The sequence below is a fragment of the Taudactylus pleione genome, unplaced genomic scaffold (assembly GCF_031769625.1).
Source record: "Taudactylus pleione unplaced genomic scaffold, aTauple2 ptg000203l, whole genome shotgun sequence".
Classification (NCBI taxonomy): domain Eukaryota; kingdom Metazoa; phylum Chordata; class Amphibia; order Anura; family Myobatrachidae; genus Taudactylus; species Taudactylus pleione.
In genome coordinates, this window is record NW_028284605.1 from 5,319,617 (window position 1) to 5,334,497 (window position 14,881).

At 41.6% G+C, this 14,881-nt stretch overlaps 1 protein-coding gene across 2 annotated transcripts in view; it reads left to right on the plus strand.

Moving 5' to 3' along the window:
• The window catches only part of GOSR1 (golgi SNAP receptor complex member 1), a 128,002-nt gene that overhangs the window by 13,357 nt on the left and 99,764 nt on the right, over positions 1-14,881 (plus strand). For both annotated transcript variants that reach the window (XM_088477777.1, XM_088477778.1), the window contains exons 3-4: positions 370-457; positions 8,973-9,080. In XM_088477777.1, the coding sequence (XP_088333903.1) occupies positions 370-457; positions 8,973-9,080 (196 nt within the window). The remainder of the gene's footprint in view (positions 1-369; positions 458-8,972; positions 9,081-14,881) is intronic.

The window sequence follows — 14,881 nt, forward strand, 5'->3', positions numbered from 1 at the left end:
GATGCTGTACACTGGGAATGACACTGGCTGATGATGTCAGGGTCCTCTCCGTGAAGGGGATTTAGACATTACCATGATTGATAATAATAATGAGTGTAGGACACTTGGGTTCTCTCTGCAATGAGTCCGTAAAGTACACCATGGTATAGATTTACTAAAACTAAATAGAAAAAGTGGGGGTGTTGGCCACAGCAAGCAATTGGTTGCTATGGACAACACCTCCACTAGAACTAGAAGTTCTATTAAGTCTACTCTCATGTATCAAAAATCTAAAACATTTATTTTATTTATTTATTTTTTTTAATCCTCTTTTATGAAATGCTTGTATTTAATTACAAACAGGTTAATTGTGCTGCTTTTTCCCCCCAGTTCTGATACAACACCGCTCCTAAATGGATCAAGTCAGGATCATATGTTTGAGACAATGGCATATGAGATTGAACAGCTTCTGGCAAAGGTATTGAAAGTCATTACTTGTGTGTATTGTATGGTTGTGTTTGTACAGGGGGATCGGACATCATCAGGCCACCCAGGAAACCCGGCTTCTGCCGTGGGGACTGCAACATTCTGAGTTGCTTATGCTTGGGAACAAAATAACATGATTCCTGGGCACAACACGAACTATTAACAGGTTATTCCAGCAAATCCTTAATCATTTTCCTATTATGCCTGAAGAAGTCGTCATGTGCAATACAATTTCTTTTTCATATATGCTTGTCTTTTGTTTGATGGCTGATATTTCTCTGATGCTGCTGATCTGCAATATAATGACTTCTGGCATCGGACATACACATTTTAAGATGCCGCCTCTTTGCACATCCAGGGGTAGATTTACAAAAGCTTCTAAAAATTAAAAAGTGGTATTGCCCATAGCAACCAATCAGATTTTGGGCCATATCGTATTAGCCACGATAAGTTTGTGTGGTTGTAAACTTGTTGCACTGTTCCCCCAAATATGTCACTTGTCACGTCTTTGCGCGCTCCCGTTTTTCACACAATCCTATTGCAAAAAAAGTTTATGGTGTTAGCCAGGAAAAGTATAGGTGAAACTGGGGAAATCTGCCTGTACCCCCCCAAAAAAAGTCAAACTATTATTGGGTGACATTGGGCAACATTATAGTAGTCCATTAGAGGCCATAATCAAAGTGTTTGGGGTCCTTAAATTGTGTTAAATGGCTGCTATATGCATCTTTCTCTTACAGTGAAAGAGATAGAAAGTAATATTTTTTGGCCAAAATAAATGCTGTAGTTAAATTAGAAGTACATTAAAATGTGTGTAAGTATATTTTTGTGTCATTATAGGGCATTTTTAAATAATGTTAAAAATACACCTGTCACTTGAACCTGCAATGTTTAAAATGGGTTGGGTATGAATTACCGGCAGTCGGGATGCCTTCTGTCAAAATGCCGACAGCGGCATCCCGATGCTAAGTATCCCGATAGGGGTCGGGTAAGTTTACTAACCATCCCCCTTCTCCCCCTAACCTTTCCTTCTTGGTGTCTAACCCTCCTCGTTAGTGCCTAAACCTCACCTTCCTCCCTTGGTGCCTAACCGTAACCCGCCCCCAAGTGGTGCCTAACCCAATCCCCCACCAGTGGTGCCTAAACTTAACTCTTCCCCCAGCACACGATAGATAAAAAATGCTGGTATGCATACGAATGAGGACAGCTGTATCACAATCAAATTGTGATACGTGATACATCCCACCCTTGATTTATTAGTTGAAAAAAAATAAGGAAGTCCTGACATACACATCTCTCTCCTAGTTAGGAAAATAAAGTAAATTGAAACCATGTGAATAATAAAATGTAAAATGGTCAGATACATGGCTTTTTCTGTCCATAGAAGTCCTTAAGCTGGGTACACATTAAACATTGTGTACCCAGCGATCCGTCTGACAACCCCCCTGACCTGTACTTATTAGACGATCCAGTGCCCTACCGCCCGATATATCGCCCCCTGCCATGAGGTTGTCAGCCGCATAGTCAGATTGAGCTGCATGTAGGCACAACCCCACAGGAGCGCGCAACGGCCGACATAGTGGGTACACACTAGACTATTTGAACGATTTGTCGTTTCGATCTGTCGGAATCTGACAAAACATTCAAAATATTGTTAAGTGTGTACCCAGCTTAAGACTGGTATTGAGGTAGCACATGTACTTGGGTGTAATATGATTCATATTTTGTGGTTATTCTCTGCTGAATATGAAAATAATTTTCTTCTCTTTTTGTTGTTGTTGTCTGGCTCTCCATAATGCGAAATAAAAAAAAAATAAAAAGATATATTTTGCTGTTACCTTTTTTTTTTTTTAAATTTTGCATTATGGAAAACCAGACAACAACAAAAAAAGAGAAGTAAATTATTTTCATTTGGTTTGGTGGAATGAGAACTTAAAACTTAATTCCCGGTGAAGCCGCTGCAGCATAACACCATAAAATAGACACACAATAGGTGTTACAGTTGGTCTATCCAGGAAAGGTTGAAACACCTTTAGATATGAAGAAGTAAAAAAAAACTATTACAATGGATTTATGTCAAAGAATAATACATTGTCTTAATGATTACATTTTTGTATGTGAGGGAGGCAACTTTTAGTACCATACTTCTGATTTGAAGTTATGACACAATCTATGTAGAAGAAATGACTCATCTGCTCTGAGTATTCAGTCTTCTGTCTCAATAGAATAAAACTTAAGGGGCCTATCCATTAGCAGATCTTTCTGAAAGACAAAAGATTTATCTTTTGAAAATTCCTGGGGCTGCTGTGATAGATATCTGTCATGTATATGACAGATTTTTGCGATTGCATGACATTCTGGGAGTGGATTTTTTTTAATGTTTCTATTCATTTTCATTAAAAAAAATCGTTCGTCGTTTACTGCAACAGATATTTGTAATATCTGTCAGCGATAAACGATAATTGACCAACATGTTGGAGAGACAAAAGACCAAATTTGCCGGACGCGGGAGTCGGCATCTTTATCGTTCAGAGCCTATCTATTAGCCGATAAGTTGAACGACTGAACGATAAATCCTTCATTGTTCAAATATATCTGCTGATGGATAGGCCCCTTTAGGCTTGCTCACTGCTAGTAAAAGCCAATATCCCACGCAAAATTCTGATACAATGTTTGAAGGCTTCATCAATATTCATATACCCAAATGCTTGTCATTAATTTAGGGCGGGCCGGCAAGGGGCTAAGAAATGATATTGCTGCAGAATACTATTATGCTTCTTCCTTAGATTCCATAGAAGCAGTTTTAAATTTTATTTCCACCATAAATCTTCGACCTGTGCCTTTATACAGATCCAGCCGTGGTCTATCACCAGGTGAATGCAGTACTTGCCTCAAAACAAAAATCAGAATGTTCTTCTTATTAATTCAAATAAGCCTTAAAATGGCAACTAGTACTGTGACCTAAGAACAATAGAATAGACAAGGAGTTCCAGGCCTTTTACCTCTCATTTATCTGACTCTACACAATCTCATCCAAGTTATGGCTTGCTGCAAAACATTATTTACAGTCTTGCAGATCGCACGTTACTCCGAGCCCAATTAGCTGCTCTAATCACTGAAATAACTAAAGTCAGCCTCAGCCCATGGTCTTAGTCGTTTTATTTGTACAAGTAATGAAAAAATATAATGACCTAATAGCTGTTGTTAGTGATGTTATATCTTGTCTGTATAATTTCATAGTGGAAGCATAAAGAGACCCTGCTACACCTTGTACCAGGATATTCATCAGTCATAAACCAGATACAAATCCTAATCATTGTGCTAGTTATTATCCCAATCATTGTGCAAGTTTATTACCCTATCTTTCTACCTAATATAAATTATTAAGAATTTGCAAAACATTTGATGACTAGAATGAACAGGTCATCACACACACGATTTTTTTAAACGAATAACGATATCATTTATCGTTCAATCATTGAAAAAAATCGTTCACTTTCTGAGTTAAAACGATGAACGATTATCGTTCATGCACGTTCACGTTTGTAGTTCAGTCAGACTGACCAACTAATTTTCAGTAAGGGAATATGCAAAAATCGTTTGTAGTTCAAAAAAATCGTTCATTACATTTAGTAAATGAATGATTTTAGTAAACGATTTTCGTAAATTTTTCCCTTGAAAAAATGAACGAAAATCATTTACTAAAATTGTTAATTTACTAAATCGTATTTAAGGTATGCAAGCCTTTGATAGCACAAGGCAGACAAATTCTATAATCAATTGTGCAAATCATACTAAAACACTCTTTGATTACGGCCTTGGATGTAGTGAAGGTGTTTGACAGAGTGGGCTGGAGCATTATGCAGTGAATGTTGGCAGGCATGTGATGTGAATATAATTTGAATAATAATGCTGATAATTTTATTTATATAGTGCTTTTCTCCTGCATGACTCAGTCGCATCAAAAGCATAGTGAACAGGGACAATGAACGTAATGCAGGGTTAGTGCAGCCATTTTGGGAAATAAATTCCAGAGGTCACAAAACCCACCCATGAAAGGTGCCAGGTGAGGTAGCCATTTTGGGTTCGCTACTTAGGTTACTCTGGGTGGAATAAGCAACACCTAGAGGAGATGAAACAAAATGGGGAAGATGCAGCGTACTAAAGGTAGAGGCAGAAACTCTACATAACCATCATTTCCAAGTATTTTTCATCCCACCCACAGGCGTACCAGTCGAAGCAGCCATCTTGGGCGCACTACAAAGGTTACAATGTGTGGGATAAGACATACAAAAAACAATGACCTATATGGATGACTGAAATGTTTGTAATATGATACACACTTTGAATGAAAAGATCTACGTATTGTTCATCCTTCCCAAGAAAAAATCATCTGAGCCAGCCATCTGGGGCGCACTGCATAGGTAACATCTGGCAGGGTGTGCAATTAGCGACAGAATGACATTCAGGTGGAGAGAAGCTGAATACAAGGACATCAAAGGCAGTATTCAAAGAATAGTGACAGCATTATACGTTGAAACTATGTTAAAGTTGATCAGAAATTAAAAATAATGCAGTAAAATAATTCCGCATGACTTAGCCTGCACCTCGCTCGAGTGTGCGGTCTTGTCGCATCCAGCAGTTTGGGTGCGACTGGGCTGCAGCATGAGGCTGCCCCCGAGTTAAATGGAAGGTGGGGTAGTAGCATTCCTGAGTATTTGAGAAATTGTTTAGTTTGGGGTTACAAAGTAGTTTAAAAGTTCAAATCCAGTTCCAACTCTGGTTCTAACGCCATGCTTCAGATGACATGCTTAAGATGCAGGCTAAGGTGGCAGGCCAAACCCTTGTGTGCAGGCTTTCAAATATGGATGTATCTAGAAGTCCGAGAACCCCTGGCAAAGTAAGGGACTGGCGCCCCCCTTAATCCAGGCAGTTGGCAAACAGACACCGTGGTGGCTGTAGGGGCGGCGATTGCCCCCCACCCCCTCTCGCCATCCAGCGCTGATGCTTCTGACTGAGAGATCCGCAGCAGCACAGACTTTTGACATACAGAACTGGCCAGGGGCGGTAAACATAACCCCCCCCTCCCGACTGGCGCCTCTGTCGAGCGCCATACTAGCCAGTGGGGAGTTGAGCCCTGCTTATTTTTAATAGGAGATACTGGATCAGCTGGTACCGGGTGAGGGAGTGTTTGAGCAGTTTGTTCAACAAGCTAGTTAATGGTGGGGAAGTTGCAGCCTCACATTTGTAAAACAATCTTTCAACAGACTATTTCTTATGAAAAGATTCAGCCATGGAAGATGGAATTCATTTACTTGTAAAGAGATGGGATGGTATTCTAGCTCTTTATCATAACCCCTCTACTATAATCTCAGGCTTCATCATCAGTTATCTATATAGATTTCGTAGCTCCTGAAATAGCTGAAATTAATCATTCAAATCTGTCCTTGCTCCATTGGAGCTTATAGTCTAAATTCCCTCCCACAGACACTAGTGTACATATATGGCAGAAGCCAGTCAACCGACCAGCATGTTTTTGGACTTCTTGGCTTCCTTTCAATGGTATGTGACAGGGCTGTCTACTCAGTCTCACCACTTATTTTCGCCTCTCTTCCAGTGAAAATTAGCACCTATTCCAGTGATTCAAAACACCGTTTTGCTCTTCACCCTGATATTTTGGCCCTCATTCAGAGGCGCTCGCAACATGCGAGCGCTCGTTCTGATTGTGGGCAGCCGCTTCTCTTTTGAAGTGCGGCCTCTTGGTCGCTAGCTAAGCTGTGTTACCACCCACAGCTTTAGCGACCGACCAGGTTGATGGTCGTGATGGTCAAAACCATCTGGGCTTGTGACGAGACCTTGAGGTTGGGTCTCGGCAACCGCAAGCCCCAGGGAGCTTCCTGCTCTGATCGAGCAGGAAGCTCCCCACTGACATCACTGCTGATGTCAGTGCGGCCGCCCACAAAACGGCATGCTTAAGGAACGCCTCAGTTTGTGAAACCACCCCCCCACCACGCCTACAAAACGGGGCGAGCTGTCGATCAACATCAACACCCGCCCCTTTTGTAGCGAGCTCCGGGGTGAGAGAATTTCTCTCTTGCCCCGGGGCTTGCACACGCGCAGTGTGGCCGCTGCGTATGTGCAGGGCCAAAACATCGACCCGCTTGCGAGCGGGTCTGAATGAGGTCCTTTATCCTTTCCTTCATAACCTGCTCGGAAAAATCCAGAGCTACAGAAATTGAATCACAAAGTTAATGCCGACAAAGCAAAAGTCCTTGATATTATATATAGTCATATATAAAGTGACAGTCCACCAAGATCAATTACCTGAGCATACACCTAACTGTAACCCATTGAGTGGGATATTGGTAGATGGAACAGTCTCCTTATCACTTGGATTGGGCATATAGCAATTGGTTAAGGCAGAGGTTTCCAAAGTCCGCCATTACAGTTCACGTTTTAGGGATATCCAAGCTTGAGTCCAGATTGTTAAATCAAATGGATTGAGGTACTAATTAAGTCACCTGTGCTCAAGCATGGATATCTCTAAAACGTGGACTGTAATGGCGGACTTTAAGGAAGAATATTCACCTTAACCCAGAAATTCCTAATTGTTGTACTTATTCCAGATCCTACCAGACATACTCCAAAATATGATTTTCCATGGCCTTCAGCAGTTACTCTGTAGATTTGTCTGGATGGGTGGGAAACCAAGGATGATATACTAAAGATGGAGGCTTTTGTATCCACCAATCATGCTCAACGTTTCTGTGTTCTCTTCCTGAAATGTGTAAAACTGTGCAATTTAACATAATATATAACTATTAAGAGAAAATATGCCTGGATAGGAAGAACCTCTCTGTAGCTGTGCAGTGAATGGGTTATCGTGCAGAATATGTTAATAATCATGATGTGAATGCAAAGCTTACAATGAGTGAGCTCATTCTTACAGAGACTTCTTGCAACATTGTCTTTGTTTTATTGTTATATGCAGCATGGATTATTGTATGTGTGTTATTGATATATGCTATACAGATTCATATTGATATGCAGCTACAACATGTTGTTGTTGTTCTGTCTACTATGTACAGTGCCTCAGAATAATTATGCCATATAAATAAAATATATAGCCTCACGCAGAAGACATTTATTGCCTTGTACGTCTGCGGTATACAGCTACATACACCTATACCACCATCATATGTTGCCCGCTGTTCAGATAATTACTTTGTCACCCTGCATTTACTACAATGGTACAAAGGACATTATTACTTGGGTCACTAAAAGATAATGGTGAAACTTTTGGTGGTAAGCAAGTGACTATGGGATGGTAGGGAGTAGGCACAGAATAGCACGAAATGGGGGTAAAGTCACTTAGAGTAACAGCGTACACACTCCCAGCTGTTCAGATATGTTACGATGAAACAATTTTGTAGTCTAGTCTTGGCAAGGACCCAATGTATACAGCGCTTTGCTGCTTGCTTCTCACTGTGGGGGTGGGATGTTTGGGGGGAGAGTGCATTTTCAAGTGGGTAATGAGTTTGACGTGATTGTTAAAGGGTGAGTTTATCCTGAATCATGGAAACTACAGTTTAAATACATAAAATGTATTGGCAGTCTTAGTCAATTATCTTCCATTAATGCCGGAATGGGCAGTGTTGGGATATATTTTGGGAACAACTGGAATTTCTAAGGGTTGTAAAAAACTATTGTTAATTATCTTGGCTGTAGCTAAAAAAAAATGTATCCTCCAACAATGGATTCATCCTACCCCTCCTTCACCAGCCATGTTCAAAGACAAATTGTTCTATATTTTCAAAATGGATTGGATTGACTCCTCTCTTTACAGAGAAAAAGAAAACAGAGCAGTTCTTCTCCATCTGGGAAAGCTTTATTGATACTTTTAAATTCTGAAATTAAAAGACAAATACAACAATGTTTCAAATCAACACAATGGCATGAAACAAAAATGCTTCTACAGGACCCCCCCAATTACCTACACTTAAAAATTAACGATGGCTATGTACCCGGTAGTACATGGCTGGCTCATATCCCCTTCCCATCTTACTGCAAACCCCCTCCCCCTTACCCGTTTTCTATATTTCTGTCTATTTCCTTCATTATTGTTGAAGTCACTACAATATTTTTTTTGTTCTTATACTGGTTGGGAAAAAGAGAAAATAGTGGTGAAGTCCTAATCACAAGACCACAGCTTTGGACATATTACAAGCTATTACTTTTTGTTCACTCCATTGTTACCTTGATATTGTGAGTGTGATATGCTTTTGTGGTATGTGTATTTGTGCTCTATATTAAATCTGCTGACTTCAATAAAAACATTTCAAAAAATAAATAAATACATAAAATTTTGTTGTCCATATCTATATATTAGAACATTTTACAGAAACTGTAACACTATCTTGCAACCTAATTCTATGTAGTGCTATAAAATGTGCTTCTTCTTTGCATAAATGTTCCTCTGCTTTTAGTTACTTGGCACTTTATTGTTTCAGCTTACCGGGATTAATGACAAAATGGCTGAATACAGCAGTACAGCTGGCGTTACCTCTATAAATGCTGCACTGATGCACACATTACAGAGACATCGAGATATACTACAGGTAAATGAATGGCTTATTTTATGTTTTAATTACCCATTTATATAATTGTTAGCTGTTGTGTGTTTTTGTCAGTGTAAGTCAATCTAGCACATTTTACAGTTTAATAAAATCAAGTGTACAAGAAAAGGTAAAAACAGTGCTGTGTGCATACAACAAATATAACATCAACATAATACTAGCGACCTGCCCCGACTTCGCACGGGAACAATTTCATATTGCTCCAGTCCCCTGCATTTCATAACAACCTACAACATGTCACCACAGCCCCCTGCATCTCACAACAGCCTCCTGCTTCTTACTCCTGTCCCATGCATCTTACAACAGCCTCCTGCTTCTTACTCCTGTCCCCTGCATCTCACAACAGCCCCCTGCTTCTTACTCCTGTCCCATGCATCTCACAACAGCCTCCTGCTTCTTACTCCTGTCCCATGCATCTCACAACAGCCTCCTGCTTCTTACTCCTGTCCCATGCATCTCACAACAGCCTCCTGCTTCTTACTCCTGTCCCATGCATCTCACAACAGCCTCCTGCTTCTTACTCCTGTCCCATGCATCTCACAACAGCCTCCTGCTTCTTACTCCTGTCCCATGCATCTCACAACAGCCTCCTGCTTCTTACTCCTGTCCCATGCATCTCACAAGAGCCTCCTGCTTCTTACTCCTGTCCCATGCATCTCACAACAGCCTCCTGCTTCTTACTCCTGTCTCATGCATCTCACAAGAGCCTCCTGCTTCTTACTCCTGTCCCATGCATCTCACAACAGCCTCCTGCTTCTTACTCCTGTCTCATGCATCTCACAAGAGCCTCCTGCTTCTTACTCCTGTCCCATGCATCTCACAACAGCCTCCTGCTTCTTACTCCTGTCCCATGCATCTCACAACAGCCTCCTGCTTCTTACTCCTGTCCCATGCATCTCACAACAGCCTCCTGCTTCTCACTACTATCCCCTGCATTTCATAACAACCTACAACATGTCACCACAGCCCCCTGCATCTCACAACAGCCTCCTACTTCTCACTACTACCCCCTGCGCTTCACCACAGCATCCTATATTTCATCACAGCCCATTGCATCTCACCATAGGCCCTGTTTCTCACTCCTGCTTCTTATCACAGCCCCCTGCATCACACCACGGTCCCCTGCATCTCACCACAACCCCCTGCTTCTCACTCCTGCCACCTGCTTCTCATCACCACAAGCCCCACTGCTGTTGCCCTGCAGCTAGCTAGTGCCCTGCCACTGGGAAGGGCAGGAGGATAATGGGTGAGAGATTTGTATTGCAGCTAATGTAAGCATTATCGGCGGCATGTCTTCGGGGCTGGGACAACTATGCGTATTTCCATAGCCCCCAATGCGAACCCCTCCCCGGCTGCCGAATATGGAAATTAGCAATGTCCTCTTTGCACAATGTACCCTGTATTTCCTGGGCTTCCTGTGGAGTGCCCCTGTTCGAGAACAGCGCTGACTTCCATGGGAGGTGCCTCCTGTTCACAAGTGAGGGCATGTGGTTGAGCGAGAACTTCACGGTGGAGTAGTGGTGGCCAGAGTCCGCCTGCAGGTTCAGCATAGGGATGGACGTTGGAATCCGATGGTTACTAACCAATGAGCATCAATTTATTTTTTTTTCCGATGCAAGTGTGTTTAACATTTGTTGCACTGGAGCAATTTCATCTTTCCTCAGCCCCTTGCACTCATAAAAACCTACGCCATGTCACAACAGTCCCCTGCATATCACCACAGCCTCCTGCTCTCACTACTGCCCCCTGCATTTCACCACAGCCCTTGTATCTCGCTCCTGCTTCTTACCACAGCCCCCTGCATCAAACCACTGGCCTCTGCATTTCACCACAACCCCCTACTTCATGGTGGAGGAGTATTGGCTGGAGTCCGCCTGCAGATTCAGCGTAGGTATGGACATTGGAATCCGGTGGTTACTAATAGATGTTTGTGTTCCGCTGGTAGTGTTTGTATCATTTGATGGTGGTGGTCTGAGTTTTGCCACTATCGAATGGAAATCATGCAATGGTGTTGCTATGGTTGTTTGTTTTTATTAAATTCCTAATAGATATGCCACCCTTGGCTACTGTGACTGTATCAGGGCATCTTTATGGGGTCGTTGGAGGCTGCCTCTCACTCTCTGGGCCTGATTAAGACCTGGGAATAGAGTAAGATAGAGCAAGTAACTCTGGGCCTGATTCAGAGCCGGACGCTATTTGCAGACGGTCGTTCCAAAAAAGGGGCCGGCTATGTAAATTGAGTGCTCGCTCATTGCGGTTTGTTGACGCTTCTATGTCTGAGTGAGTGAACGAAAAATGCGTTCGCTATTTTGTAAAGACACCCCCGTTGCTGTTCGCAACACACGTCATCTCCGGTATTTATTTGATTAATCGGGTACATCGAAAGGCATCTGAACTGCTCGCAGTGCTTGTGGTAGGTTCACTACCACAAGCTTGTGGTAGGTTCACTATCACCGCTATCATGCGAGCAGTTCAGGCTAAAAGACAACCAAGTGACGTGGTTGATGGCGCTTAACTAATTATGCACTCCCATTAAACGCCCTTTTTACTGTTAGGCACGCCTGCGTTCGGATCTCCACTCCCCCGTTTTCAAGCACCTTCCCCTGTTACCACCCACAAACGGTACATTGTCAATCAAATTAGCAGTCCCTCGCTGTTTGGCGAGCGCACGATTTCCGGCCGCAATGACTGGTTTGCGCATGCGCATTACGACCCATACACATGCGCAGTTATGCGAACATCGCTCATAGCGAACGAGCGGCCGCTTACGAGCGGCTCTGAATCAGGCCTTCTGTAGCTGGACAAACCATGTTGCAGTGCAAGGGGTGCAAATAGATACTTTTTCATGCATGCAGGGTAAATACTGGCTGCATGTAGCCTACAAATGCTGGACAGCTTTATTTATAAACTGGAATTAAGATTTCAGGTTGGACACACCCCTCCCAAATCTAAATATTCCTGCACATTTTAAATCTGTCCCACCTGCAGTACAGCATGGTTTTACCAAGATGCACAGTTACTAGCTCTTTCTTATGGTGTGTATACACAGGACGATTTGCTCCATGAACGAAATTGTCCCGTGTGTCCCCGGCGGGTGTGCTCAGTTTCGTTAACGACACTGAGCACAAATACTGATTGATTTCATGAACGAAATCGTTCAGTGCCGGGCTCCCTCTCTCATCCCCGAACATGTTCAACCTGACAATATCGTCAGGTTGGATGGGGGGTTCGGGCGATGAATGATAATTACCAACTACCAACTACAAACGGGAGCGCGCATTGGTAGTTATCGTTCATCTGTTTGGGGCTGAAACTGGACGATTTTTTTGGACAACTGAACGATAACAATATCGTTCCTTCGTCCAAAAATCGTCCCGTGTGTACTCACCTTTACTCTATTCCCAAATCTGAATCAGGCCCTCTGTCTGCCTCAGATGTGATTCTGCTCCAGTCCCTGCCTCCCTTCCCTCTATAGGCTGCTGCTAAGCAACAGGGCACATTGCTAGCTCTGATTGGCTCTCACTTTGCGGTTTCAGTACTACGGGAAGCTACTGTACATCAACTCGGTGTAAGATTTTCTGTGACTGCTTCACTAAAATAGTCACTGCTCGGCTTCCTTTTATCACAGACAAATGTTTCATACACCTAAACCTTCCTTGGATAATGCTATATAGAATAGTAATAGAATATTGAAAACTACATCAAAATTTATCAAGTGATTCAAGATATTAGCTAGAACGAACACACAGACCCCAGGACTGGGAACTTTATTTTATACATAGAGAGATATGAATATATTCAGAAATAAGAAAATATATATTACATGAATAACAATCTTATATATAAAATTCATTGGTCTGTTTGTTTTTGTGTCTGGTTATGCATTCAGACACCCCTGCACCGACTGGGATGGAATAAACGTGAGGTGGTCCAGTTAGATCCTGGCCAGGTTTTACGGGGGGGTTAGGGACCCGGTCGGACCTTTCGTTGGTGTACGCTGGGCAGAACTTTGACCTGGGGAGCCTTTTCTGAGCCTTCCACTGGATGGATTTGGACAACCTCGCATAATAAAACTTAATAACTTGAAGATTTAAACCCGGGTAACGCCGGGTCAGCTAGTATGTATGTGTTTATATATATTTGTTACGCCAATCAATTCACCAGCACCTCTAAGAGACTCCCCTGTTAGTAGGACACAACCATAAAGATATCCAAACACAATGTTTTGTAGTTTGATACCAATAAAAAAAATCCACAATGGAGATACCACAGAAAACTTTCAGCTGACAGATATTCGCATTGAATAATTCTTCTGACATGGCTACCAAGGTTCTTATTCAATGTGTAAGATGTCCATTTGGTTCTGTGAACATACCATCTCACCGAAGAAATCACCCAACAATGCGGCCAATGGCCAAATATTGGTAACTCAGAATAATTTTGTTCTTGATTTAAATGTTAAAAATTAGCATAAAAAGCAATTGCTTACATCAACTGTATAAAAAGAGGTATAGTTGATAACGCCAGTATGAAGGTATAGAGAGCCTGGTGATTATCTCTGATTTTTGGATTCCAAGGCATGGACGTTATAAGCAACACCCCGACCCTACGCTTTTCTTCCTTCTCACAGACTTCATCAGGGGTACAAATCTTTAAAAGGGGGTGATACTTAGGATGAATATACAGGATAGTACGATACATAAAATACATAGAATGCATACAAGTAATGTTGCAATATACCAGAATTGTTGGATTTTTAAACATATGTTCTATTTACAATAATCTCATATACAAAAACATACATACCCAGGAAAAATGGTAGCAACACTAATAGATGGTGTAGTCAACCAAAATCTGCTTTGGGCACGGCAAATCCAACGATGTCTTGGGGTAGCCTAACAAATAACAATGTACTATTAAGTTACTAAAAATGGCTACCAAATTAATGGTATGTCAGGAAATTAGATCAATATATAAAAAATGTCATGTTGAAAATAAGCCAAACAATTTTAGACATAAAGTTGTCTGAAAGAGGCATCTATTATTCATATTAATAGGTAGTGATGTGCCCAATATACATACCAAATGTATAATGATATGGGCGAAACCTTCATCTATAGGGGTTTCGGATTGGTGTCTCACACTTGGGCCAGACAAACCAGATGGTCTTGATAATATATTATTTCATTGGTAGCTTACGCTTATACTAAGTAATACATATAGGGATTAAACATTTAGAGTATTGCTTTACAAAAACAACTAGTACTCAAGTTTGTTTTACAATAATTGAAAGCTAAAGTACAACAGTGCAACAGTGAAATAACTGGAAAACAGCATAAAGAATTCCAATCATACTCCCTTAAAAACTTCTCTAAATGTGGACCAAGATCAGCAAAGTGTGGCAGTCAGCTATCAATGAAGCACTGTCAGCTGGAACCTTACTTATACCACTCAAACGATGATGTAAGGGCCCACCTCCTAATTGAGGCTTAAATCAATTAGTGTGATTACAAGATGAGGAATACCATATAAAACCAAATTGCTTAGATTTAAATGGCTGGCAAATGGGGTCTTAATGTAGTGTTATAAATAGACGTTTTTTTATTTACCTATATGGTGGGGAAAACGGCTAGCGTCTACAGCCATGGCCAAAGTTTTGAGAATGACAAAAGTATTGGTTTTCACAAAGTTTACTGATTCATTGTTTTTAGACCAGCCAAGAACAGAGTTTGGTGACTAACAATGCCTTTTCCAGCATGATGGAGCACCTTGCCATAAGGCAA